Source organism: Paramormyrops kingsleyae, chromosome 12 (assembly GCF_048594095.1).
Source record: "Paramormyrops kingsleyae isolate MSU_618 chromosome 12, PKINGS_0.4, whole genome shotgun sequence".
Taxonomy (NCBI): domain Eukaryota; kingdom Metazoa; phylum Chordata; class Actinopteri; order Osteoglossiformes; family Mormyridae; genus Paramormyrops; species Paramormyrops kingsleyae.
Genome location: NC_132808.1, coordinates 15,097,127 through 15,121,972, shown reverse-complemented (window position 1 = coordinate 15,121,972; position 24,846 = coordinate 15,097,127). Strand labels below are relative to the sequence as shown.

The 24,846-nt window shown below is 40.3% G+C and overlaps 1 protein-coding gene across 7 annotated transcripts; it reads right to left on the bottom strand.

Moving 5' to 3' along the window:
• Positions 1-242: 242 nt before the first annotated feature.
• Positions 243-23,591, bottom strand: ndrg2 (NDRG family member 2). Of its 7 annotated transcripts, XM_023839523.2 has the most exons (18): positions 23,415-23,591; positions 22,426-22,728; positions 18,205-18,384; positions 11,576-11,666; positions 10,750-10,791; positions 10,502-10,607; positions 9,930-10,050; positions 9,182-9,244; positions 8,653-8,713; positions 8,255-8,341; positions 7,300-7,356; positions 5,946-6,046; positions 4,281-4,319; positions 4,038-4,089; positions 3,666-3,713; positions 3,537-3,572; positions 3,336-3,387; positions 243-2,995 (listed from the first exon to the last, which is right to left on the bottom strand). In XM_023839523.2, exons 3-18 carry the CDS (start codon positions 18,264-18,266, stop codon positions 2,832-2,834), a joined length of 1,182 nt encoding a protein of 393 aa, XP_023695291.1. In that variant the 5' UTR covers positions 18,267-18,384; positions 22,426-22,728; positions 23,415-23,591; the 3' UTR covers positions 243-2,831. The 7 variants fall into 7 exon arrangements, with proteins under 7 accessions (XP_023695291.1, XP_023695293.1, XP_023695292.1 ...); XM_023839525.2 differs by lacking the exon at positions 18,205-18,384 and having other exon boundaries at positions 23,415-23,588; XM_023839524.2 differs by lacking the exon at positions 23,415-23,591 and having other exon boundaries at positions 22,426-23,135.
• Positions 23,592-24,846: the final 1,255 nt, after the last annotated feature.

The following is a 24,846-nucleotide window of genomic DNA, read 5'->3' as shown; positions in this document are numbered from 1 at the left end:
GAACATGTGTAACAAGCCTTTCGTTAAGGCTAAACTAATTAGTACATTAGAATTAATTCCTCACTACTAAAATGAACCCCAAGGAAAAGCATACTTTTGAAAGTACTGTTAATAAAGCAAATTGGTAATTACTTGACTGGTGTGTCAGTTTACATATAACTGTAATATTATATAAAGAGCTCACTTGGTGTTGTACAGAATGAGTGCATAACTATTGCCATGATTAAGCAAATAAAGAGGAATTCATTTTCCCAACTTTTATTAGCTTTACTTAAGATATTTTTGTTGTTCAACAGATTACACAAGAAATTAGCCACACTATTCAGTTTGACTGTATATTGTTATAATTATTATTTGTTAATTATATTACTTCTTCCTGTTTAGTGCTAAAGCTAAAAAAGTTACACAACTATTTGCACACCACTGGCTATTCTGTGAAGATACAGAGATAATAAACTAACACTTCACAGAGAAAAACACAGATGTTCTTAGTAAAGAAAAAATGGGAAAAATTAATTATAAAAAGGCAAACCCAAACTGGATGTGCAAACACATTCAGATGTCTGTCTGATTCTGGCAACATTGTAGCTCCGCCTATTTCCATATTTGGTAGACTCTTCCAGGCCGCGACCTTTGGCCCCAGATTCTGCATGTTTTGCTCATGTCACTGAGGGTGGTCTCTGCACAGTCTTGCTCTTAAAATGCAGTCATTTCCCTCACAAATCATCAATCTTATCACTGCAACATTAATAAATCATTCAAGCACATGCAGATTACTGCGTAATTCCTTCCCATCCCCCACACACCTCCATTACCCACTCCATCTCCATGAATACATCCTGCTAATTACACTCCAAGAAAAAAAACACACACAGACAAAAATGCTTGCAAAAATACTCTGGGGCAAAAAGTTGATTGCTGGTAGCTAAACCCACACACATGCATACTGGTATGTCCTACAGACATCCCTATCTGGTAGCTTAATTTGTGTGTTCAGTATAGGGAATTATCAGGGCAGTATTTAGCTTTATAAACATTATGAATCATTAATTAAATGCATAGTAGACACTATAATCCAAAACAACATAGCTTATCATTTTACACGTTATCCATTTTTATAGCAGGATATCCCACCAAAGAAAAAAGTTTACTTAGCAAAAGATACAACAGGTCACCCACTTACTTGCAATCTTTTAGCCACTCTTTTAACTTCTTAACAATGTGTTTAGCAAAATAATTTGTTAAAACTCATAGAGGGCAAAAAGGACTTTAGACTGGTGTGGACCCTTAGCATTGCTGAACGGGTAATGACTTTGGGATGGGTGCTAGCCTTTGGCAGTCAGTAAGGACTCATGAAGTGGTACAGGCTCTGGTGCTGGGATTAGTGAGGCTGTGAGTGAGGCATTTCTGTTCCTTCTCGACTGATTTGGCTGATTATCTCCATACCCTATGCAGTGATTAACAGTGACTGAGTAGATGTTACCCTGTAGCATCATTATAGACAGTTATAGACAGCATTCGTCATATTTTCCTGTGCTGCCTGTATTTACTTATGTAAAGGAGCTGACCATGACATATTTGGCTGATTTCTTTGGGAGACAGGGGCGTCCGATTGTTTTATCGGGGGTTTCTGTAACAGTTCTCTGATTGGTGGGCTGCCACATAGTGCTGCAACTACCCTCGTTTTGTTTAGAAAGTGCTCCTTCACAGACAGCATCAGCCCTGATCCTATTTGCTCATTTGTTCCTCCATTTTTTTCCCTCCACCTTCTTGTGCCACCCATATATTTCATTTTCTCCACCAATAGGATCATGCATCATACAGTGAACTTTCAGACATAATCAAAATTCAGGCATGCAGTTTCATATGGAACCAACTCAAACCCACTTCCCAGAAGGCCCAAACACACAAAAAATGTACAACCAAAGCATTTCACCAAGAACATACACAGAAAACATGTCAAGAAAGTGGAAGCTCTGGAAGTTTAAGATAACTGTACACAGTTCAATATAGTTAAGTCAGTGAAAACAGATGCTGGGACAGAGATCAATCAAATTAGTGGGTTAGGCCGGTCACACAAATAGACTGGGCCATGTCCGATCAGCTCAACCACCAGAACTCAACCTGCTTCCACATACCATGGCAATATCACAAAATTAAAACACATTTAATTTCAAATCCTGGGTAAATATTACTATAAGACAGATAGACAGACACAGAGAATTTATGTTAACACTATTTCTTGATGTTTTTTGCTTAAGTGCTATATCACAATTTGAAATTAAGAAAAACATATTGCCTAATGCTATAATTATTATTATCATTGTTATTATTAATAACAATCATAATATGAATAGTGCCCATGTCTTGTTTATGATGTCAATCTTAACATTAAACATTATTTTAATCACTATTATAAGCGGTGTAACACTGTTTACTTGACCTAAAAGCTGTATACCAACCTTGTTTTCTTTTCTCACAGGCTTTCCTTACTTCAAGAAACACTAACCCCGCCCACAAAGTTAAAGGGCTGTCCTGTGATGGTGATAACCTGACAGGACAGAAGGGGCAGAGTGGTGTGAATTCATCCACTCTTTGCCTCTTGAGGAATATTAAGATGATGAGGTGAGGTGTGCAGGGCAGCCTTGGGGGGGGGGGGGGCTCTCTGTCTGTCTATGTGGGCACTTTACCTCTGTCACTTTCTACATTCACAATGAATGAAAATAATAAATGGCTCCTCACAGAATATTGCTGTAAATTTTTCAGGGGAAAACAATGGCTAAATGAATGTGATCTCTGGATCCTTTACTCTGCCTCGGGTCCCCTTGTGTTTAGCAAGACACCTCCATGGTTTGGGTCGGGCTAGGGGGCATCTGCCCCCCCTGTGAGCTCTGGGACAGGGTGCGGGAGCGCGAGCGTGAGCCATCTATGGAGTAGGAAGAGGAGAGGGAGGCGGTTCGGGAACGGGAAAGCCGTGTCATGCAGGATGATGCCACTGAGGGGTACAAGAGAGAAAGGAAGGGAGATGCGGAGGAAAAGGAAGTTATCAGGATCTACACAAAAAATACATAAAATACATTTGATATTATAGCAGGTATTACCATCAACAATTATAGCAGTTAGCCTGTTCAGTTATGTGTTGAGTTAATTTGGTGTTCTCTGTACTAGAAATTTTTAAGTGAATTCATATAAGAATTTGTGTATCAGTACACACACACACACACACACACGTTTGTGTTGATATCTTTGTCGTGACTGTCCATTCATTTCTATAGGAAAAATATATACATTTGGTCCCCAAAATGTAATATATGCATGCACACACAGTTACTTACTGTATCCCATGCCCTGGATAAAGTACTTAAAAGCCTCAGTAAGTTTGCTGGGCTGCAAGGAAATGGGGACATGTGGTTATGATTTTAGTGGAACACGAGGGGGTTCAGAGCGGAAGTAAAAAGGTGGTCACATCAATGCGAATAGTTCTGAATAGTTCTTGAGGGACTACTCAGTATTGGATTGGAATACTTGTGTCTCACCTGGCTGATCTGAGGAAGGCCACCACCATCTGCCATCTGAAAAAACATGAAACAAGTCAGGAGAGTGAGTCTTGCATGGAATACCATAATTTGTGCTGCATTTCACTAACAAGTAAAAGAACTCGACACCTTAAGGAATGAAGTTGTCGTTGGATCTAGCCTGCTGTTGCACTCCACCTAGTGGGCAAATGAGGAATATAAATGAAGTACACCGACACTTTCAAGCTTTAATTTAACGCAAATCTCAAACAAATAATCACAGGCAAGTGTTATTTCCTTTCACTTTACGGCGTGTATAATTCTGCAGTTATGCTCAAACAAGTCAGTTTAGAAGCCAAAAGGTGATTTCCATCCATTCATCTTCCAAACACTTATTCTGGCCAGGGTTGTAGGGGATCTGGAGCTTATCTCACGTGACATAGGGCACTATGCTGGGGCATTTGCTAGATGGCATGCCATTCTAATGGTTATCTGTTGACCATAAGAATATAATCATTTTACCACTGCATCTTCATGAGGGGCCTGGTCTCCTACCACCAGCATCACAGGGCATCTGGGGGTAGAAGTGAATGAAGTGTTACGGAGAAGAGGATCATTCTGAGGTGAAAGCAATGCAGGAAAAAGGTGTCGGTGAATAACAGAAAGGAGTACTACTAAGCAAATGCTGTGCTACAGTTGTTGAGGAGGCTAAACATTGCATTTGAATGGAATGTTAATGGTTGAAACTGAAGGGCAGGCTCTTACTTTAAAGGGCTATTTCGGTCGATGTTCAGATCTCTGCGACTAAAAGAGAAAGACAGACGTTCACTGAAAGTTAGTTACTGCAGAGTAGTGCCTATATTTATCAGCACGTGTTTGTGCAGGTGTTCCGTGTGCATACGTGTATGTACAAATATAAGCGTATATCAGTTACTATGTACACTTTCACACCGCAGAAACTTTTTTCCAGGAACCAGGAAGTTTTGGCATGATCACACCACAGGAACTCGGTCCGATTGTAGTTCCTCTGAGACTGGAACCCTTTTTTACTTCCTCTTCGCTTGAGGTACTTTTCATTTGAACACTGGGGTGATGCTTACAGTGATAAACTTGCTGACTGGTTGGTGCTTACAGTGATAAACTTTCTGACTAGTTGGTGCTTACAGTGATAAACTTGCTGACTAGTTGGTGCTTACAGTGATAAACTTGCTGACTAGTTGGTGCTTACAGTGATAAACTTGCTGACTGGTTGGTGCTTACAGTGATAAACTTGCTGACTAGTTGATGCTTACAGTGATAAACTTGCTGACTAGTTGGTGCTTACAGTGATAAACTTGCTGACTGGTTGGTGCTTACAGTGATAAACTTGCTGACTGGTTGGTGCTTACAGTGATAAACTTGCTGATTGGTTGGTGCTTACAGTGATAAACTTGCTGACTGGTTGGTGCTTACAGTGATAAACTTGCTGATTGGTTGGTGCTTACAGTGATAAACTTGCTGACTGGTTGGTGCTTACAGTGATAAACTTGCTGACTGGTTGGTGCTTACAGTGATAAACTTGCTGACTGGTTGGTGCTTACAGTGATAAACTTGCTGACTGGTTGGTGCTTACAGTGATAAACTTGCTGACTGGTTGGTGCTTACAGTGATAAACTTGCTGACTGGTTGGTGCTTACAGTGATAAACTTGCTGACTGGTTGGTGCTTACAGTGATAAACTTGCTGACTGGTTGACCACAAGCACTGACATTAACTTGGAACTTGTGGGGGAATGTGGAATGTGGGGAAAACATAAAGTTACAGAGCAAAAACTGAGCAGATTGAATTATTTGTGTACCTCAATTTCATTTAATTAATCAATTAATACATTATTTTGCTTGTGTCTCCATTTTTCTGTATCGGAAAATTTGAATGATTACCGACACAGGCCTACTTCTGCCTAATACCGCCAGTGCCTGCGATATGCTCGTGTGAAACTTGCCAGTGTTTATTAGCAGGATAACGTTACATCGTTTCTTATTCTGTGGAAAACGAAAGACTGATCTGCTGGCCACATTTAATAAGAATTATAAACGTCATGGGTGGTGTAGCGTAAAATAAAAGTGTGTCCTCTTTTTATCACGATTGATCCCCCAATAACTAACAAATAACTGACAAAACAACTTGTTCACCCTCCACTGTTCTGTGGTGGCGGTGAAGTTTCATGTGATATTATATGTGACGTTTAACCTACAAGCTTTTTGCATCTCCCTTGCTTGTTTAGCATAAAGGTCCCAGTTCCTGTTATGCGGTGTGAAAGCGACACACATAAGTGGGCAGTAGCTACATAAGTCCTTGGACAACATAGCCCAGGAACTTGTAAACACGTTCCAGAACTCTGGTGTGAACACACCTTATGTGTGCGAGTGAGTACATGTGTGTATGAGTGTACCTGTTATAACCCTTCCAGAAGAGTTCCACATTGGGGAGATTAGTGGATTTCGAGAGCCTTTCCCTTTGTCTTTGCACTTCTGTGTTCGTAGACAGCTCTTCCTACACAATAGAGGCATTTCACGACTGTTACAGAACTATACACAAAACTTGGTGAGGTGTGAAGTCTGTTCACAGACAGGCTGACATGAAGGACACAAAGTCAGATATAAATGCAAGATAACATACACGGAGATGCAAAACCAGACACAGAGATACGATACTGGCACAGGCACATACACAAAGACACAGAGATACGATACTGGCACAGGCACATACACAAAGACACAGAGATATGATACTGGCACAGGCACATACACAAAGACACAGAGATATGATACTGGCACAGGCACATACACAAAGACACAGAGATACGATACTGGCACAGGCACATACACAAAGACACAGAGATACGATACTGGCACAGGCACATACACAAAGACACAGAGATATGATACTGGCACAGGCACATACACAAAGACACAGAGATACGATACTGGCACAGGCACATACACAAAGACACAGAGATACGATACTGGCACAGGCACATACACAAAGACACAGAGATACGATACTGGCATAGGCACATACACAAAGACACAGAGATACGATACTGGCATAGGCACATACACAAAGACACAGAGATACGATACTGGCACAGGCACATACACAAAGACACAGAGATACGATACTGGCATAGGCACATACACAAAGACACAGAGATACGATACTGGCACAGGCACATACACAAAGACACAGAGATACGATACTGGCACAGGCACATACACAAAGACACAGAGATACGATACTGGCACAGGCACATACACAAAGACACAGAGATACGATACTGGCACAGGCACATACACAAAGACACAGAGATACGATACTGTTCACAGGCACATACACAAAGACACAGAGATACGATACTGGCATAGGCACATACACAAAGACACAGAGATACGATACTGGCACAGGCACATACACAAAGACACAGAGATACGATACTGGCACAGGCACATACACAAAGACACAGAGATACGATACTGGCACAGGCACATACACAAAGACACAGAGATACGATACTGGCACAGGCACATACACAAAGACACAGAGATACGATACTGGCACAGGCACATACACAAAGACACAGAGATATGATACTGGCACAGGCACATACACAAAGACACAGAGATACGATACTGGCACAGGCACATACACAAAGACACAGAGATACGATACTGGCACAGGCACATACACAAAGACACAGAGATACGATACTGGCACAGGCACATACACAAAGACAAAGAAGTATGTACCTGGCTGAAGAGGTGGCCCAGTATCTGCTCTGTGAACGAGGATGTCAACGTGGTGAACTGGAGGGACAAAGATTAATGCCAAGCACGATTACACACTGTCAGCTGTAGTGTACATATAACAATACGTATCTCACGTTCCAACACCAAGAAAAGCCTATCACCCATTTCATGAAAATAATTAACTTTATCAATAAAATGCCTCTATACTGTGCAAAAGTCTTAGGTAGACAAAGAAAATGTCTGACAAAATGACAAAGAAAAATAATCTGCGTTTTGGTGCAAAACCATGATATTATGGTTTTGTGAAAAGTTTCTATTTCGAAACCTCTCCTGAAGTATTTGCAGCAACCATCTAATACACAAATGTATTTTTTGACTTAAGTAGTAGCACACCTTCTTTGGCTAATCAATACTTCACTGAGTTCTTGACTAATTAAGTCAATTAACTGGTCTGAAATTTAAAGAATTCATGGAATGGCTGGGGTTCCCCTGAGCAGATGTTTGGGAAGTTGTTTTCCAGCCATTCCAACTTGTATGAATGTAAGAAATTCTTTTAAGTTTTTATTTGCATATGTTGTTGGTTTTGAGATGAGACTGCCAATGACGTAAAATCAAGCTTCCTCATCATATGTTACTGGAATCCAAAACTCACTCAGTCGTTGTATAATCCAATGAAGAACTTTCATTAAATTTCCAAATAACACTAAGTCCACAGAAATTTTCTCAGAAATGTATCCCATGTAATGAGTAAATTTTGGAAATTTGCTCTTCAGTTGTGTATTAATTCCATTGCCCAGAAAACATGACTGAATCATACCTACATTAAATTAATTCTTCTTATTATTTTTATTATTATGTCATATACTCTGTAGTACGGCAGAAATACATTACTGACCGCAATGAATAAATGGTAACAAGTCAGAAAGTATACAAGTTATTAGGAAGCGACAGTAACCTTTTGTGCTGCCCAGTCCATCCAGCCTCGAGCATCTGGGTCAATGTTGATCAAAACCAGGCCTTCCACAGAGTCTGGGCTGTCCAGCTGAGACAAACAACACATTATTATGCTAATGCACAATTCAGGAGAACTTGCGCACCCACATAAACACACACTTGCAAAATGTATACTCCAGAATGTATACTCCAGTATACCACATGACCATTAATGCTAAAACATACCCTTATTTACTAATACTGCACTCATATTGATTCACACAAATTGACACTAAACCCAAACACACTCATACTCTCCAAAGGAGTCATCTGTAAATTCAGTATCGTTACAGAGGGTAATATTTTTATGCAAATGCAAATCATTGCTAAATGGCCTGACATTAACAACCAGATACTTACAGCAAACTTGGACAGGACATATGCGCCAGCACCCACGCCCATAGCGATCACGGTGCGGAAACTGAGAGCATAAGAGAAGGGCCAAGGGTTATGAGTGACATAAGCACTCACGCTCGCCAACACAGATGTAGCTCTCATCTTTACTACCCTCACTCAGCTATGATACAATGTACTACTCCCCTATGCTGCACAGCCACATGACACTCTATCCCAGACTGCATAAACACAATGTAACCACCTGGGTATCAATATTTAGATACAAAGCTTCTAAAATTACAGACAAAAAAAACAAATAAATAGCTACAAGTTGAGATCTACAAATATTCAACGTGACGCTTTGGAAAATGTATGATTTGTTGATTACCCCACATTTTGTTGTACTTAGGAAAAAATATGTAAGTACTTGCACTTCTTTCACATTTTGTTTTTCTTGCCCAATAATTTGTGCATAACTATAACTACTATAATTACAATTGCATTAAATGTACAGAAGGCTGACAGTAACTATGGAAAACATGCAAAGACTCACTTAAAAAACTGCAGAACTGAGGGAATCATCTGCGCCAGCTGCTCCATGGATGGATACTGGTACCTGTCCAAATACATATATGTCCTCTGATCAACTCTTACAGTCAAGGGGTTCCTATTCCATCTGTGAAGTACTGCCTTGCGATCAATGAAGCCTTTATTACTCAAATAGCAAACTGCCGATTGTGATCTCAACCATATAGTATATGTCCAGCTAAACCGAAATTATGTTCAGCTGGAATGTGAGGCAATGGGGCGCGGTAGTGCACTGGGTCGCACTGTGCCCTCAAAGCTCCAGCTCTGGATCACTGTGTATGTGATGCTTACATGTTTTTTCCTATGTTTTCATGAGTTTCCTATAGACATCTGGTTACATGAACTAGTGTTCTTAAATTACTCTTAGTCTGTGTGTGCGCCTTAGAGTGCATGCCCTGAGATGGACTCGCATCCTGTCCAGGGTATCGTTTGCATTGTGCCCTGTGCTTTCTGGGAGCTTGTTTACTACCATTGTGGGTACGTTTTCAAGTATTTTTATTTTTTTTTAAATGACGGACAACTGAGCATGAAAAGAATCTGGTAGCAGCACGTAATGCAACATTTGAACAAGCCCAGATATTTTCCATAAGTGTAACCTTCATGACAGAGCACATGAATTATCGTTGCACGTGTTAATGTAAGCCATTTTTAATGCAACACACCCAGTGTTACACAACACACTCTGTTATGTACAGTGAGAGCAGACCTCTTACCCTGCTGGGTACGTGGCCGCTTCCTCCTCCTGTCCCGGGGCGTCTATGTGTATCACAGTAAAGTTCTTCACGATCTCCTGCATCTCTTCAAAATTAAAGAGGGTGGAGAAGCAGCTTTTACCTGTGAGAAGATGGGAACATCAAATATTTCAAATGAATACATATGCTATAATTATGCAATTACCTATAAAAAATACCCCCTGACGAAGCGAGGGAAAATCCGTTTGGACATGAATGTGATAATAAATTCAATTTTTTTTTTAAAGTCATAAGAGGCTCAGAGTTTTAAAGGGAAAGGAAGAGAAGAGGGACAAGGAGAACAAAAAACAGCCAGGAGAAGAGCTTCCACAAGGGCACTTTTAGGGGGGTTTTAGCCTCCGTAAATGCCCCCCCCCCCAAATAAATTTACACTAATTAATTTAAATAGCATGTTCACATTAATTTCCATTGAAATCACACCCCACTAGTAAAGAATGAGCCCCCACTTCATAAATGTCTAGTGACACTCCTGGTCAGTAGTACAGAAAGGAGAGGTTTCGGAGTATAAGTGGACACAGCAGGGGAATACTCACTCTCCATGCCCACATCATGGTAGGTGAGGATAGCAGGTCGCCGGGTGTTCACCGCGCCATGCAGGGTGATGTGAAGATCTCCGTGTGGGGTCTCAATGGTGTGTACCTGAGAGTACAGTAAGGGGAGGTCACGCCCATTCAGATATACACAGACCCACTGCACATCTACAGTATACTTGCACTGTATACTGACAACTATACAAACTCACTCACAGGGCTGCTTGTGCACCGCTTTCACAGAGTCTTACCTTTCCCTGGTCTAGCAGTATTTGAGCAGCCACCTCAGCCTCCTACAAAGACAATACAGACACAGAAATGAACTAAAAATCACCTCTGACAATAATAATACACAGGGAATGACTCAGGTGCGTTCAGGATGACAAGCAGAAAACTCTATAGAAACTAATTAAACACTGATGGCTGCTCAGCTGAATTCTTTTGACTTCTGTGTCATGTCCACCAAAGCTTCATTGTTCAGTAGCAGGGTGGCAAAAAATGGGAGTGAATGGTTAATCAACAGCCACGTTATCTAGCAGATTCTTTAATTCCCCCAGACAGGCAGCAAATCAACACTGGAAAAAGCATTACCGAATGTGCGTGTGCACTTGCATTTTTCTGTACCACAACCAACATTTAAATCAGTAAAATTACTGATTTAATTACAGGACAGCAGCCTATTTATTGTTTTGTCACAGTAACACCAGATACAATATGATGCTTTATCCTGAAATTTAACGAGTCAATTTTAACACCTACCAATTACATATTTTACGGTGAGATTATCTGTCCATGTTAATTTGCATATTTTCGTTAAGTACATCATCACATGTGCAACATACTGGGAGGAATCATGCAGTTTGGACCCACAGCTTGTTGTGACCAGCAGAGCTTGCAGTGGGAGATTCAATGCAAAGGCCACTCTGTCATCTTCATGTCATTATTCTATTCCCACATAATTCACAGCTCAGTTCAGACTGGGGCATTAACTTGTCTGTGGAATGACCATGGAAAGTAACACCTCCCTCTGTAGTATTTATTGCTTTAAATATTTAGATATGGGCCCTGTTCTCTCACCTTGGAGTCAGCCTGACCAGGAAGCAGAGGCTTCTCTTCTGTGATGGCAATCTCCTGCAATTCACTCGTCATGTCAGCTACTTTCAGTTTTCTTGAAAATGTTGCAAAAAGACAAAAATGGCAGTCCGATTAGCACAGTAATACAAGTAACCCATTAAATCCATGAAGGCCATGCTTATACATTTAATATGCTACTCTCCCGTGGGGAAGCACAGTGCAGAGGAAATGTCTGCCAGTTAATTAAACCATTCAGAGGGGAATAATTCATGCATTTGATACAGAAGGAAAGCTTTTCATGGTCTGTAACACCCTAGATTGCATTACATCATTGTCTATAAGTTCATCTGAATATCCATCCATCCATCATCCATATTGTATGCCTGCTTATCCTATGGAGAGTACTGGGGTACAGAGCCTACCTTGGAAGCAATAGACACAAGGCAAGAAATAACCTAGGATGGGGCACCAACCCATTGCCATACCATTCACATCTCTGAACAATTCAGAAACTTCAATATACCTTAGTGTATTTTTGAACTGCTGGAAGAAACCAGGTAACCTGGCATAGGTAGAGTTTAGGGGGAGGGCAGGGGAGGCACTGCAAAGTCACATGAGTCTTGCCCCACAATGACAAACTCCTCACATGTAGATCTGGACCAGAGATAGTAATCTCTGAGCCTCCGTGCCGCCCTGCCTTCCAAACATAGTCTAGGGATATGCCTTTACATGGACATCCATATTTCTTACAATACCGGCCGCAGAGAATTCTTGGGCACGAAGAGCATCTTCTTAGCAGTTCATTAAAATAAATTCAACCACTGAACAAAACTTTGATCTTTCAGAAGCTTTATGCTTTCTGTGACAGGAACGACATATGAAGCCTTTAGTATGTGAGGGACTCACTGCCAGGCTGCAGAGGTAAACAGCCACGAGACCCAAAGTGCTGCCCTACTTGCCACTACCAGAGGAAAGTTCAGAAAAATGCGCCAGGCGCACCAAAGCAGTAAAACCACCCAGGCAGGTTTGTACCTAACAATTCGCCACGTTGAGAGCTTAGGAGAACATGTAGAAGGATGTTCTGAGCATGTTGTTGGAAGAGACTAGAAATGCCAGAACGAAAGAAAAACACACTGTCATCGGCAGACAAAGACAATCTGATCAGAGCTTCAAACCTCAGGTCATGAACAGACATGTTGAGTGTAAATATTAATAGCCCGCTAGGTATAACACTGCTAACCCTTATTAACCTCATTAAAAAAATTTAAAATTGGCAAAGACCTCTGATAATTACAAATGGCTTCTACCACCCTCTGCATGCTGTAAGTGTAATGTAAATGTAAACATATTTCAATCATACTGGAGACAGAAGTAAGCATTGAAAAAGCTAAGAACGGTGGGCTAGGACTTACTATGGCAATGCGACAACTGTCTGCTTGGGGCAATTTGCCATCACAAGGCTTCACTATTGAGAAATTGTCCTAACAGCACAAAAAACATCAACAGTTCAGTTTTTGGCACAGCTACTAAGAGCAAACTTTTGTCCCTTCAGTTTCTGGATCAACTGCATTGTTGGCAGGAGAGGCAATCGGATCTTGTAGAGCAGAAGCATAGCACTGTCAGGATAATACTGCCCATAGAGACATTACAAGAAAATTCAGTGACAATTTCAGTCTTGTTTGACACCTACCAGATGTAGCAGATATGGCTTGGCTTTTACCCACTGCTGTGCTACTGAATTTACTGAGCAAACACTTTTGCTATTGCTTCTATGTACACGTATCAGATAAAGGGTCATGGTGAACCTGGAGCTTATCCCAAGAAGCAAAGGGCACAGAGTAGGCGACCCTGGATTAAATGTCAGTCCATTGCTAGGTAGCTCAAATACAATAAATTAAAACAACAGGCCCATTGTAGTGCGTCTCCACTTGCAATTAAACTGCAATAGAGAGAGCGTGCTATTCCAAGCCGTTAAAGCAAGATCATAGGGGACATGAAGAAGAAGGGCTGGTGAGGGCACTTACGGCCTATTGTTCCTGCTACTGTGAATCTTTTGTTCAAAAGGCTTTGGCTGTCATCAGGCACAAAGAGAGGAAAGTATGGTGGAGGGAGGCAGTGCGTCATGAGATGCAAGTCTCACTAAGTTCCAAACAGAAACCATTAGTCACCATATGCCCAATTGCTGGAGTTGTTTACTATTTATGTCACATTTGTCACTCTCCCGGTGTCTCACCCACATCCAGTCTTCATTGGCCAGATATGAAAAATATGAAAAAAATGTCTGATGTAACTAAACACTGCCAGTCCATGGTATGCAATATATATCTGGGTACAATGCATGGTGTTTACACAACACTGGGATATCAGAAAATGACACAATTGCATAATTATTTTGCATTAATGCCCACACACATCCCACCCACCCGCCCTCTCTCTCTCACACCCACACACATTTGTATTCATATACTGTAGCATTCATTTCTATGGGAAAAACCCTAATCCCAATTATGACAACCTTGACCCCAACCCAGCCCTAACCTTAACCATAAGTAACCATTTTGGCATTTTTATTTTTTTGATTGCATTCACTGATTTTTTATAAAATTGAGGTTTTCCAAATGGGGACCTGAAAAAAATGTCTCCAAAAGTAAGGAAATTTCAGGTTTTACCACACTTTGGGGACATTTTGGTCCCCAAATGTGACTTCTGCAAACCCACATATACACACACACATGCAGTCTCCCTCTCCTGTTTCCTCTCCCCTTTGCCGCTTAATCTCCACATTCCCCCTAAGAGTAGGCCAGTGTGCTCTGGAGCGTGTGAGGACTGTTTAATGCATGGGGGAGCAGTCTGTCACCAGGGCGAGAGGCAGAGAGACCCACAGAGAATTACAATGAGACAGGGGGATGGACGGCCACAGACGGACTAATGGAAGCAGAGGTGTAAAGAGAGAGACAGTGTATGGGGGGTAAATTTACTGACAGAGCGAAAAAGCAGCGGTAAACACAAGTAATTAGATATTATAATGAGTAAACAAGATCAAAGAGGCACAAAAAGGGAGAGGGAAATCAACACCATGGATAAAACATAATTATATAGATTCACAAGTTTCATCACTCCAGACATTAATTGCTTCATCTATTCTTAGGTCTCATTCCTCAGTTCTGTCATTCTTGGCCATCAGTTCCAGACCCTGGAGGTCTGGGGGTGGGCGGGGGGGCAGTCTGTCCTTCTCGATCCATTATGTAAGTCCTTATATAACAGCAATATTGACCAGTCCCACAATTAATTCTCACCAGCTTTGTTAGTCCATAAGTTTATTCACGAGGGTCTTCGTTCCTGTGACGCACTTGACATGGATCAGAACTCCTGGCATCTACTTTGCTGTTATTGGTGATGCTTCCTTATTTATTATTGTCAGGGAAGTCAGCACATTTAATGTCCTGACAGATTTAAAAATTATGTTTTGCTCTACTTTTTATTTAAACTACTATTGGTTTTAAGTGAAATTTAATGGATATGTTTAGATAAATTCTGACATCACCCACTCTCTGTCGCAGCCACCCATGTGCTTTGAAAAATACAAGGATATCGTTTATACCTGAATTCTGGGCAAAATTAGTGTATTTCTGTCTAGGTCAAGCTGAATCTCTCAGTGTTTTAACCTTTCTTGCACACGTAATTTTAGATCCAAGTATTCGTGCCGCTCCGGTACCGCTCCTTGTACGGCTGCACCCATCTAAGGCAGGTGCTGATTACCCACCATCAATCTGACCTTCACCAATTGAACTACATGCGGATGCCCCCCAGAATTTCTGAAGGTGAAATTTTTAGGTTGCCAGGAGAAAAACCTTTAAGTTGTACCAAAAAATGAACTGAGATCACAAAAACAAAACTTTTCAAGACCAGCATGTTTTTCTAGTTTTCTTTCTGCAATATTTGCTTCTGAAACTTTAGGTGGACAGCGACAACGCGCTCCTTCTGGAAGAAAACAGAGCTGCAGGGAAAATGAGAGACAAACAGATAGATGGAAAGCCAAAAGCCCTCGCCACCATGGAGATCCCGAGAGATGCCAAGCTCCCTGTTTTTGTCTCTTGCCCCTTCTCTTATTCCCACAGAATCAGATGGGTATACATCACCTCTAAGCTTAAAAACTGGATGGAAAACACAGCTGCCCTGTGAAGCCTGAGGGGGCCTCACAAACACTTTCTCTGCAACACTACTACTCTAAACTTCAGCACTATCTGGGCCATTGCATCACAGCGTGACCCAGACCAATCCATCATAGCACTACCATTATTGCCCAATACGCCTATCTGAAACCAGAAAAATACTGTCCTAACTCATCTAACTCAGTACAGTCCAAGAATAACTAATTTGTTCTCCTTAAGTTTTGTGAAAAAGTAAAAAGAATTAATCTGGCATAAAGCCATTGTGTAGGCTATAAAAATTTTAGCAGTAAGATAAGCAGAATATCTCATGCAGTATTAAGCAGCATCTACTCTAATGGGTAACAGTTACACTGAGCTTTGTCTATGCACAGTGGTTACACATTTTGTAGAAATACATTATAGATGTACATTTATTTGTTTTATGTATGCTTCTGTCTAAAGTGGCATACGATTGAGGCAGATAGTACATCAGAAGCAGCTGTCAAGAAGCCAACTAGGCACAAGTGCAGCTAGGCTAAGTTTCCAATTAATCACTAGTAACAAGTGTAAGTCAGCACTGAAGCAAGACGTATACCATACATTACAGAAACAGTGCGTGAACTTAAGAACAATTAGTCAAATCAAAGTACAAGAATATAAGACCATCCAGGACACAAAAGAGACCAGCTTTACCCTGGTGAGAATTGCTTTGGTTAGGATGGCAAACAGAACCATGTGACACAGGGTTGGGAGAAGGAGCGGGTGTTTTATTTGGGGTGGATTACAGGGACAGGGTGGGAAGAGGCTTAAAACAAAACAGCAATGGCACACAAGAACAGAGAAAAGCCGCCCGGGCAAGTGTTGAGTAAAGAAAATAAAACTGCAATTTGGGTGTGGGCATCGGGGAGGGAGGATTTTTGAGACAGGAATAGAATAGGCGTCAAAGTCTCGGCATGTTAACTGAGGATGAGGGAAAAACAACAAACATTTATAATACTAGCACAACAAAGAAGCAGTGGATTAAATGACGACAATATTCCTGTTCACTTGATTCAACCCTCACTCTCCTACAACAAGGTATAATAGTTACACTTTTACATAGCTAACAGTGCATTCTGAACTGAACTAGGAGAATCACAACCATGCATACTCCTTCATATCCCGTGCAACCAGTCATATCTGCTACTTCCATTCTCAATCAATCCCATCTATCCACAACAAACCAGCTGTCTGCTGTGTAACCAAAATCTCCCAAGCCTCAATGATTTTCATCCACACTAAAGATACAGCTAAAAGAAACTCAAGACAGCTTGTCATTTTATTCCATCTTATATGCTACACCAAGAGCAAATACCCGGGCCAAACTCACATTAAACAATATTTTGTTAGCTATAGTCTGTCATCCCACTGACTTGTTTTAAGTAGCTGTCGCTGTGAGTTGTAGAGTTGTCCTTGGGTTACTGCTGCCGCCGCGCTGTCTCATCCATGAAGAACCCAGTTTAGCGCACGACCTAGCAGGCAATGTGGTCTCTCGTGGGTACAGTCATCAGTATATCCTCACTCATTCCAGGTGCCTTTCCTTAGACAGAAACAGCTGCAGGCATCAAGACCCGCTTGCCCAATCTACATTCCAGGCTTAAGTTCATTGCTCTATTTAGCCCTCCGCACTGCTTCCCTCAACCTTGGCAGAGGTTAAGTTATTCCCAGCTCTGGCACTTCGAGCTCCTCCCTTACGAAATATAACATCTTTTCCTGAGATACAAGTGTCACTGTGCACTGCATGACTGACTATGCAAGTTTGCGTGCCAGTTTGACCAAACACACCCATTGAAGCATGTTTGTCGGTTTGATCAAATTCATGTACACAACTGCATGTGAACGTGCCTGCGTGTTTATAAGCATAAGTATGTGCTACTTCCTCAGTCCCACTTTATCTAAGTATAAACACAAGATGAGGCACAGTTTACTTAAGAAAGATTATGTGACATCAGAATGGTGGTTTCAATATGAAAGCAGATACCACACAGACCTTTGGGCTTGTGACAGAGACAAGGAGGCTAAAAACTGAAATAGCTTCTAACCGCAAGCTTTGGTTTCCTAGATAGACTGAAGAATCCTAACCTGAAAACTACAGCCGTTATACCTCAGTTTGGACAATTCAAATTACTAAAAATTACAACTGATACTGCAACCACCCGGGTAAAACACTTGCTTGTTTGTTGTCTTTACTTAAAGACATGCACCTGATTACACAGAAGACTAAGTAAAAGTGCATATTAAATACCTACCTAACATTTTGACTGTTTGGTGAGCACAGAACTTTATCAGCTGCTTTCTTTATGAAAAAGACACTCCATCAAATTTATGTCTCAAACTAGATTTCAAATCCAACTGGACCCTTCTGGATTTATAAAGGATATCACTGTTACATTATCATTATTTTAAGTAGTTCCAAAGGTACTTCAATCCAAAGCAACTTACTTTAATCCAGAGCGAAGTACTTTAAAGTCGAGAACTTTATTACAGCAACTGTTTAGAAGCATTCTCAGGAGATGAATAGCAAAACCTGTCCTGTGCTTTAAAGGTGCAGTTTTCAGTTACAGGACCAGTTCCTTCTTCATAAAGCTACCTGCTGCATTGCCTGTGGGCACTCAGACGTCACTGAGAAGGGAAAAAAAAACACTGATGCTCCAATCTTCGCCTTCAGCTGTGTTCTCTCACCTATAAAAACTTAGCAAGTTCATTTGGCTTCAGAATTTCTGCTGCCACACAACGATAACTCTTAATATTCTATAAAGAACATATACATTAAAAGTAAAAACAGAGCAAAGCTGGAGTTTATCTAACAACCGAAAACAATTACCACAAATACCCCATTTGTACATTACTTTGGACAAAAGTGCCAGCTAAATAAATAAATACAAATGTACCATTACTGCCTTTGAGCTGAAAGATAGATCTGTACCAAAGGGAAGCCAAGAGTACACTTCTTCTGTAATATTATTAAAAATTTGGTTTGCTATTTATATTACATAACTGCACATTTTGTTCCTGGCTAATATCTGCCATACAGAAGTATTACCACCAATTGTTTGCTCTTCTCCCTTGCCGTTCTTTCAAATCAGTGATGTTCAAACAAAACAACTCAGCAAATGTATTTTGGAGACCTGATTTATTCTACTGCTTTAAACCTCAATACTTAGAATTAAACGTAGAGTAGCAGCCGGTCGATACGTACCAGACAATGTGGTGGATTAAACTATCCAGAATAGTGTGCATGCTTTTGTAGTGTGGCCTGACCCCAGAAACCAAAAAAATCTAACTAGGCAGTAGGCCATCTATGCAAGATAGTCTCAATACACTGTTACAGGTGTACAGGTTGGGAGTTTAAATCTCGGCTCTGTTTGGTGTGTATACAGTTCTCCCCATATCATGCAGAAGTCTTCTGGGTACTCTGACTCCCTCCATAGTCCAAAGTCGGGCAATTAGGTCAACCAATGTCTCGAAATTGCCTAAAGAGTAGTGCTGTGCTTGTGAGTGTGTGCGTGTTTGTGCCCTTTGAATGGCATCTTTTCCAGGGTGTACCCCAGCCTTGTGCCCTATGCTGTCCCAGATAGGCACCTGGTCTCCCCTGACCAGAATAAGTGATTAGAAGATGAATGTATTGCAAAATATCAACAAATGTTGGTGTGGGAGAGTACAGAAGTTAAGTAAAGTGTAATTCATGTAAAAGTATGGTAGAATGCAGCAGAGCAACAAGGGCTGTATACTGTGTGGATGTTATGTGACATACGTTAATGCTATGCTGATGTAATGTTTATGAGTATCTGTAAAAATGGTCAGCAGCCTCAAATAAGAACATATGAACCAGTCTGGCTGGTTTTCTTTATATTTCATTCTCCTAGTTTTCTCTTGGGTGGATGCTTCCATGTAGCTTTGTTTCAATATTTTACAAGAATAGCTTAGATAGTCAGCATTATAGCATCTTTTAAGAGGGACCCCCCTCCCCAATTGTCCCCGACACATCTAATATACAAAGAAAGCTAATATACATGTTTCAAATATCAAAAAATGTACCTAGCAAACAGCTACTTGGCTCCATATTACAGTCCTTGTTACCTATTATTAAATAATTCTATACATTTCTGCAATATATCGTTTATAAAAAGCTATGCTACATTAGCTAATCAGTATGCATGCGTATGCAAGATTATTCTAACTATATGAATTACCATTAAATGGAAAGAACAGGATCATTACTGGCACTTTAACATATCCTATTTTTTAAGCTATGCTATTAAGTCATTGCTCTTGTTTATAACTGATAATGCACAAAATCTTCTTTCATGCTCTGAAATTATTGGCTACCATTTGTTTGGGAAGTCTAACTCAAATACTTACTGTAGCTTTGTGGTCTCTAGCTGAATTTGTGGTTCAGTGAGTCTTTGAGAGTCTTCAGTATTTATAAATACTGTCTCATCTTGATACAAATATGAAAGTCTAAGTACTCAGAGCTGTTATGTACAAGTGAGACAAATAATTTATCGAATGCAAATTCATAGTTATTTAAATGGTATTTTTACTAAGGAAGAACATATTTAGAATAACATCTCCGATGTGTTGATGTTTTCATTTTCTTCTTGCCTTGCTCAATGGTGTGGCAATCACCAAATACTTGTATGCATACATACACGCACACACACACACACACACATACCAAATCTTGCCCATGCTTAATACTAAAGTAATATTATAAATATAACGTGAAACTAGTTTATTATGCTCATTATGCAAAACTATACCCTAAATCACTGTGTACCAATTACATGACGTATTGCACAATGCATATTCATAACACATTTATGTATTCATATTATATCCTCCTGAGACCCGACCTATTCATTTATGTCCATTGTAGTGGACATTGTATTTTTGCATTTATTTTTTCACTGATGTTGGGAAGTGTATTTATTCTTGTTGTGCACTAAAGAGGACATGCTGTGAAATTAAAATAAGAATAAATTTGAAAAAATCTAAATTGTAAGATGTCTTATTTCCTCCAAAGACAAATAACCTACAATTGAAGGACACTTTTTTCCTTGGGTCTCAGGAGGATATAGTATTAAATATTATTAAATTCAGCATGAAAAGAGCACTTATGCTTCAAGAGAAATTATTTAATAATTATTATTACACTAATCAGTAACAGGCCATACAGGTTCTGTCAAAAAGTGGCCTAAACAATTTTAAAATAAATTCTCTCGGAATGAGTTGAAAAAAGCAATCCATCTGTGCATGCATGTTTCTGCACATGACCATGGGTAGTGCCTAAAAGCCACAGTATTGATCTTCTTTCACCCTGCAGCGAAGTCCTTCTGTATTTACCTAATTGTGTGTCTATGTCTGTTTGTGTTTGTGTGGGTTTGCATAGATCGCATTTGAGGACCAAATTGTCCCCAAAGTGTAGTAAAACCTACTTTTGGGGACATCTTTTGAGGCCATATTTGGATAACCTCAGGTTTATAAAAATCTGTGAATGCAATCAAAAAAGTAAAAATGGCAAAAGTCTTGTATTTGGGTTGGTTACTTATGGTTAAGGTTAGGGGTGGATAGAGGTTAAGGGTGTCGTGATTGGGATTATGGTTTTTCCCATAGAAATGAATGGACGGTCCCCATTTAAATAGGAAGACCAACTTTTGTGTGTGTTTGTGTGTGTGTGCGTGCGTTGGCGGGGGGTGGGGTGGTACAAGTCCAGCCTATTACTGCCGGGAATAATGCTTCTCTAATATAAATGACTGTGAATAAAAGAAATCCATTCATGGATGTTGCTCCGTTACGGATCGCCAATTGAGGGCGCGGGAACAGCACACCTCCGTTTGACATTGACACACTGGCGATCGGTCTCCAAAAGGAGCGAGTGCCGCTGCTTTGCATTAACGCTCGGTGAGCAAACGTTCACCCGCACAGACGCTCATTTTACCGTGCTCCCTTACCACAGCATACTTTTAGGTTATATTCAATTCATGTAAGACACATTTCTGAAGGCATTGAGTGTCACTTACAAATATTTCTGAGGGAAAAACAAGAAGAAGCTACGGGGATAGTCAAAATAACGTAGAACTGTTCGAGTTCAAGAGTAAATTGAATTTATATGACTGTGCGCCTGCAGCTAGGCGGTACTAGATCGTTTTCATACTGTTTTTTTAATTGAGGCGGAGATCTGAACAATAAGTATAATACTAACGCCACATGTGCGCGTGATAAACATGTCGCGACAAACCCTGGTTCCCATAGCTGATCGCATTATGGTCTGGAATTGACTTGTTATTGTTGTTGCGCTCTCGATTTATTTGCATATAAACGAATTAAGTATATATTTTATCTCTCAAAGAAGTACACGAAAATGGCAGGTAAATGTGATCGCATATTAAGCCATTTGAAATAGCACAAATAAAAGTCATACCATTTTAGCGTTAAAAATAAACGCGCCAAATCCCTTATGCGTGCATATTTTGCATAAAAGAATCGGGAAAACTATCTGTGTTTACATGCATTTGCACAGTTTCGTGATAAACACACACATTTTCTGTAGGCTGGTATATAAAATGTATAAAATAGTAATATTCTCTATATTAACATTCTAGTTTCATGCTCATCGACATTTTATTAAATTCGGCAAGACACAGTTCTCCATTTACTTACCTTAAGCAAGAAGAAAAGAAAATCCGAGAGGAAAAATACCTATTTAAAATACGTGTCTTATCTACATATAAACACAACTCTAGTCTTCTTGTCTTGACATATGGTGTTTTGCAGACCCGGTCCTTTAGTCGCTGTTGATATATGTATATGGATATATGCGTTGTTTACTCCTGTGTTTTCTTCCTTTCTTCCCTTTCAAATTCGCTGTCTTTTTTCGTTCTTTCACCAGACAGAAAAAAAATCCCCACTGAAAATATGGAGCCGTCAATCAAAAAGCCACGGGGAAAGTTACTTTAACAAGACCTAGGGGGAGACAAATAAGGGTGCCACATTATGAACGTATGTCCGCCTTCCTGCTTCAAAACGTCCAGACAAGATGAAATTCCCGTTGTTTCCTTCTAGTTTCCTTTAAAGGGAGCAGCGATATTTTAAATGGTTAATTGTGTCTTTCGTGTAATATAACTAAATGTCTGTCGTCTTCCCCTTCTTGAAGCTGTTGGTAGACGCCCGTTGTTGAAGGGGCTTGAATAAAACGCGCACGCATTCCAAGGTTCTAGTTACAGCTGTGAGGCATATTCCACATTATTATAGTATGTGATTCAGTCATTATTACAGTACACATATTGATGCATAGCTCTGTTGATAGTCTGTGTATACGTGTTATTAAATTTAATGTTGCCTAGACTCAGATATCACCACAGTCGTTTTAAGTGTTACTTAATGTTCATATCCCAACCTTGCGCAATTTACTGGAGCACCCAGAAGTGATAAACATGCCAGTAGAGCAAACGCGACGAACAAAAGCCCTCGTTGATCGTGTCTGCATGGTGGTGGTGCGTATGTTTCATTTTTACGGTGAGAGTACGAAACTTTGCACTGCCAGAGAAAACACCACGTGAGTATCTACAGAGTATAAACACAAGCTTAGGGAGAACATGCAAACAGACCCCAGAAATGTGGAGGTGTCGGGCCATTAAGGCTATACTTACCGTGCCGACATACAGTATCCAGTTTATAAATATAGCCACGGTGAACCACTTCTTATTTGATCTGTAAAAGACAAGGAACCCGTGTTCCCGAAATACTAAATCATAACTGGAGGCCTGTTATTAAAACGGAAACAAGCATCTGTATTGCAGAAGTAAAATGACAATAATGCGTGCGTTCGAAGCGGAAAAAGGCGTTTTTTTTATTAAGGAAAAAGTTGCACGATTGGATATTTCACACAGCATGAAGTTAAGAGGCGCAACGTTATTTTCCCCAGTAAAAAGTCACTGTTTACTTGCTATTAACGAAAAATTTGTAATTTGTTGAAGGGGATATGAGGCTACTTAAGTACATTGTGGTGTTTAACTGCGGCAATAGCATTAAAAACGAAAACCACACGCGACAAATTTAACCGTCGTGTTTAAGGGCCTCAGACTTGTTTGTGCATAATGTAATTGCGTGGGATACTGCCACATGGTGGGGTTTATTCCAAGTAGCGTGATTTGGTACTGACAACCTTAACATAATTTGCTTCTCTTCCGGTGCAAAATAATGTTTGCCATTGATTACAAAATGTGTTTGCATTTGCCGTTTTAAAGTTAACCCTTTCAGGCTCAAATTAAGTTTTAGTAACGACAGGACAACCAAATCCTGCAGTGGTACTTCTGAGTAAAAAAAACTCATAAAATATGTATGTGGGGTAATAAGGTAGTTAGTTTTTAACTGTTGCAAATCAGCAACGCCTGCCTTGAGAGGGTTAAATACCTAATGTCCTTTTTTATCAGTAATGTATTTACCTGGCTTTTCTTGTTTGGATCTCATTTTGACTGTTTTTCTAGTTGTGACTAGAAAAGTAACCGTTGGCACATGCACAGGAGTGTACATATACTGGGGTACGTAAACACTACACTCCTTGTACCACAATCCTTTATAAGTACCCGCAAATCACTGTGTACTATGCACCTTATTATTTCACTATTGACTACCAGGGGCACTGTAAGGAGGGGGAAAGTTAGGATGATTCCAAGGGCCCCTGAGTGACAGGGGGCTTAGAAAATTTGGAGCCCAATATGATATGCCTTCATGGGGCCCAAAATCTCTAGCAACACCCCTGTTCCTTGCTGTATATTTGGCTACTTTATTTTATTCTACATAAGTGTGTTTTTTTACTGTTAAGTGTTATTAAAGTATGCAAACTTGAGGGGTCTCTGAGTCCACAAAATGTCATTACAGATAATGATGTTCCATTGTTATCTGTCTATGGCAATAAACTTGAAACTTGACTATTTTCTGAGCAGTTACTATTTTTCCCCATATGTATGTCAGATCTTGGGGTTGCATGGTGCCTTCACACCACCAGGGTTTGGGTTTGAATCTTGCCTCTGCTCTGTGTGTGTGGAGTTTGCCTGTTCTACTTGTCCCCTACTCCAACTT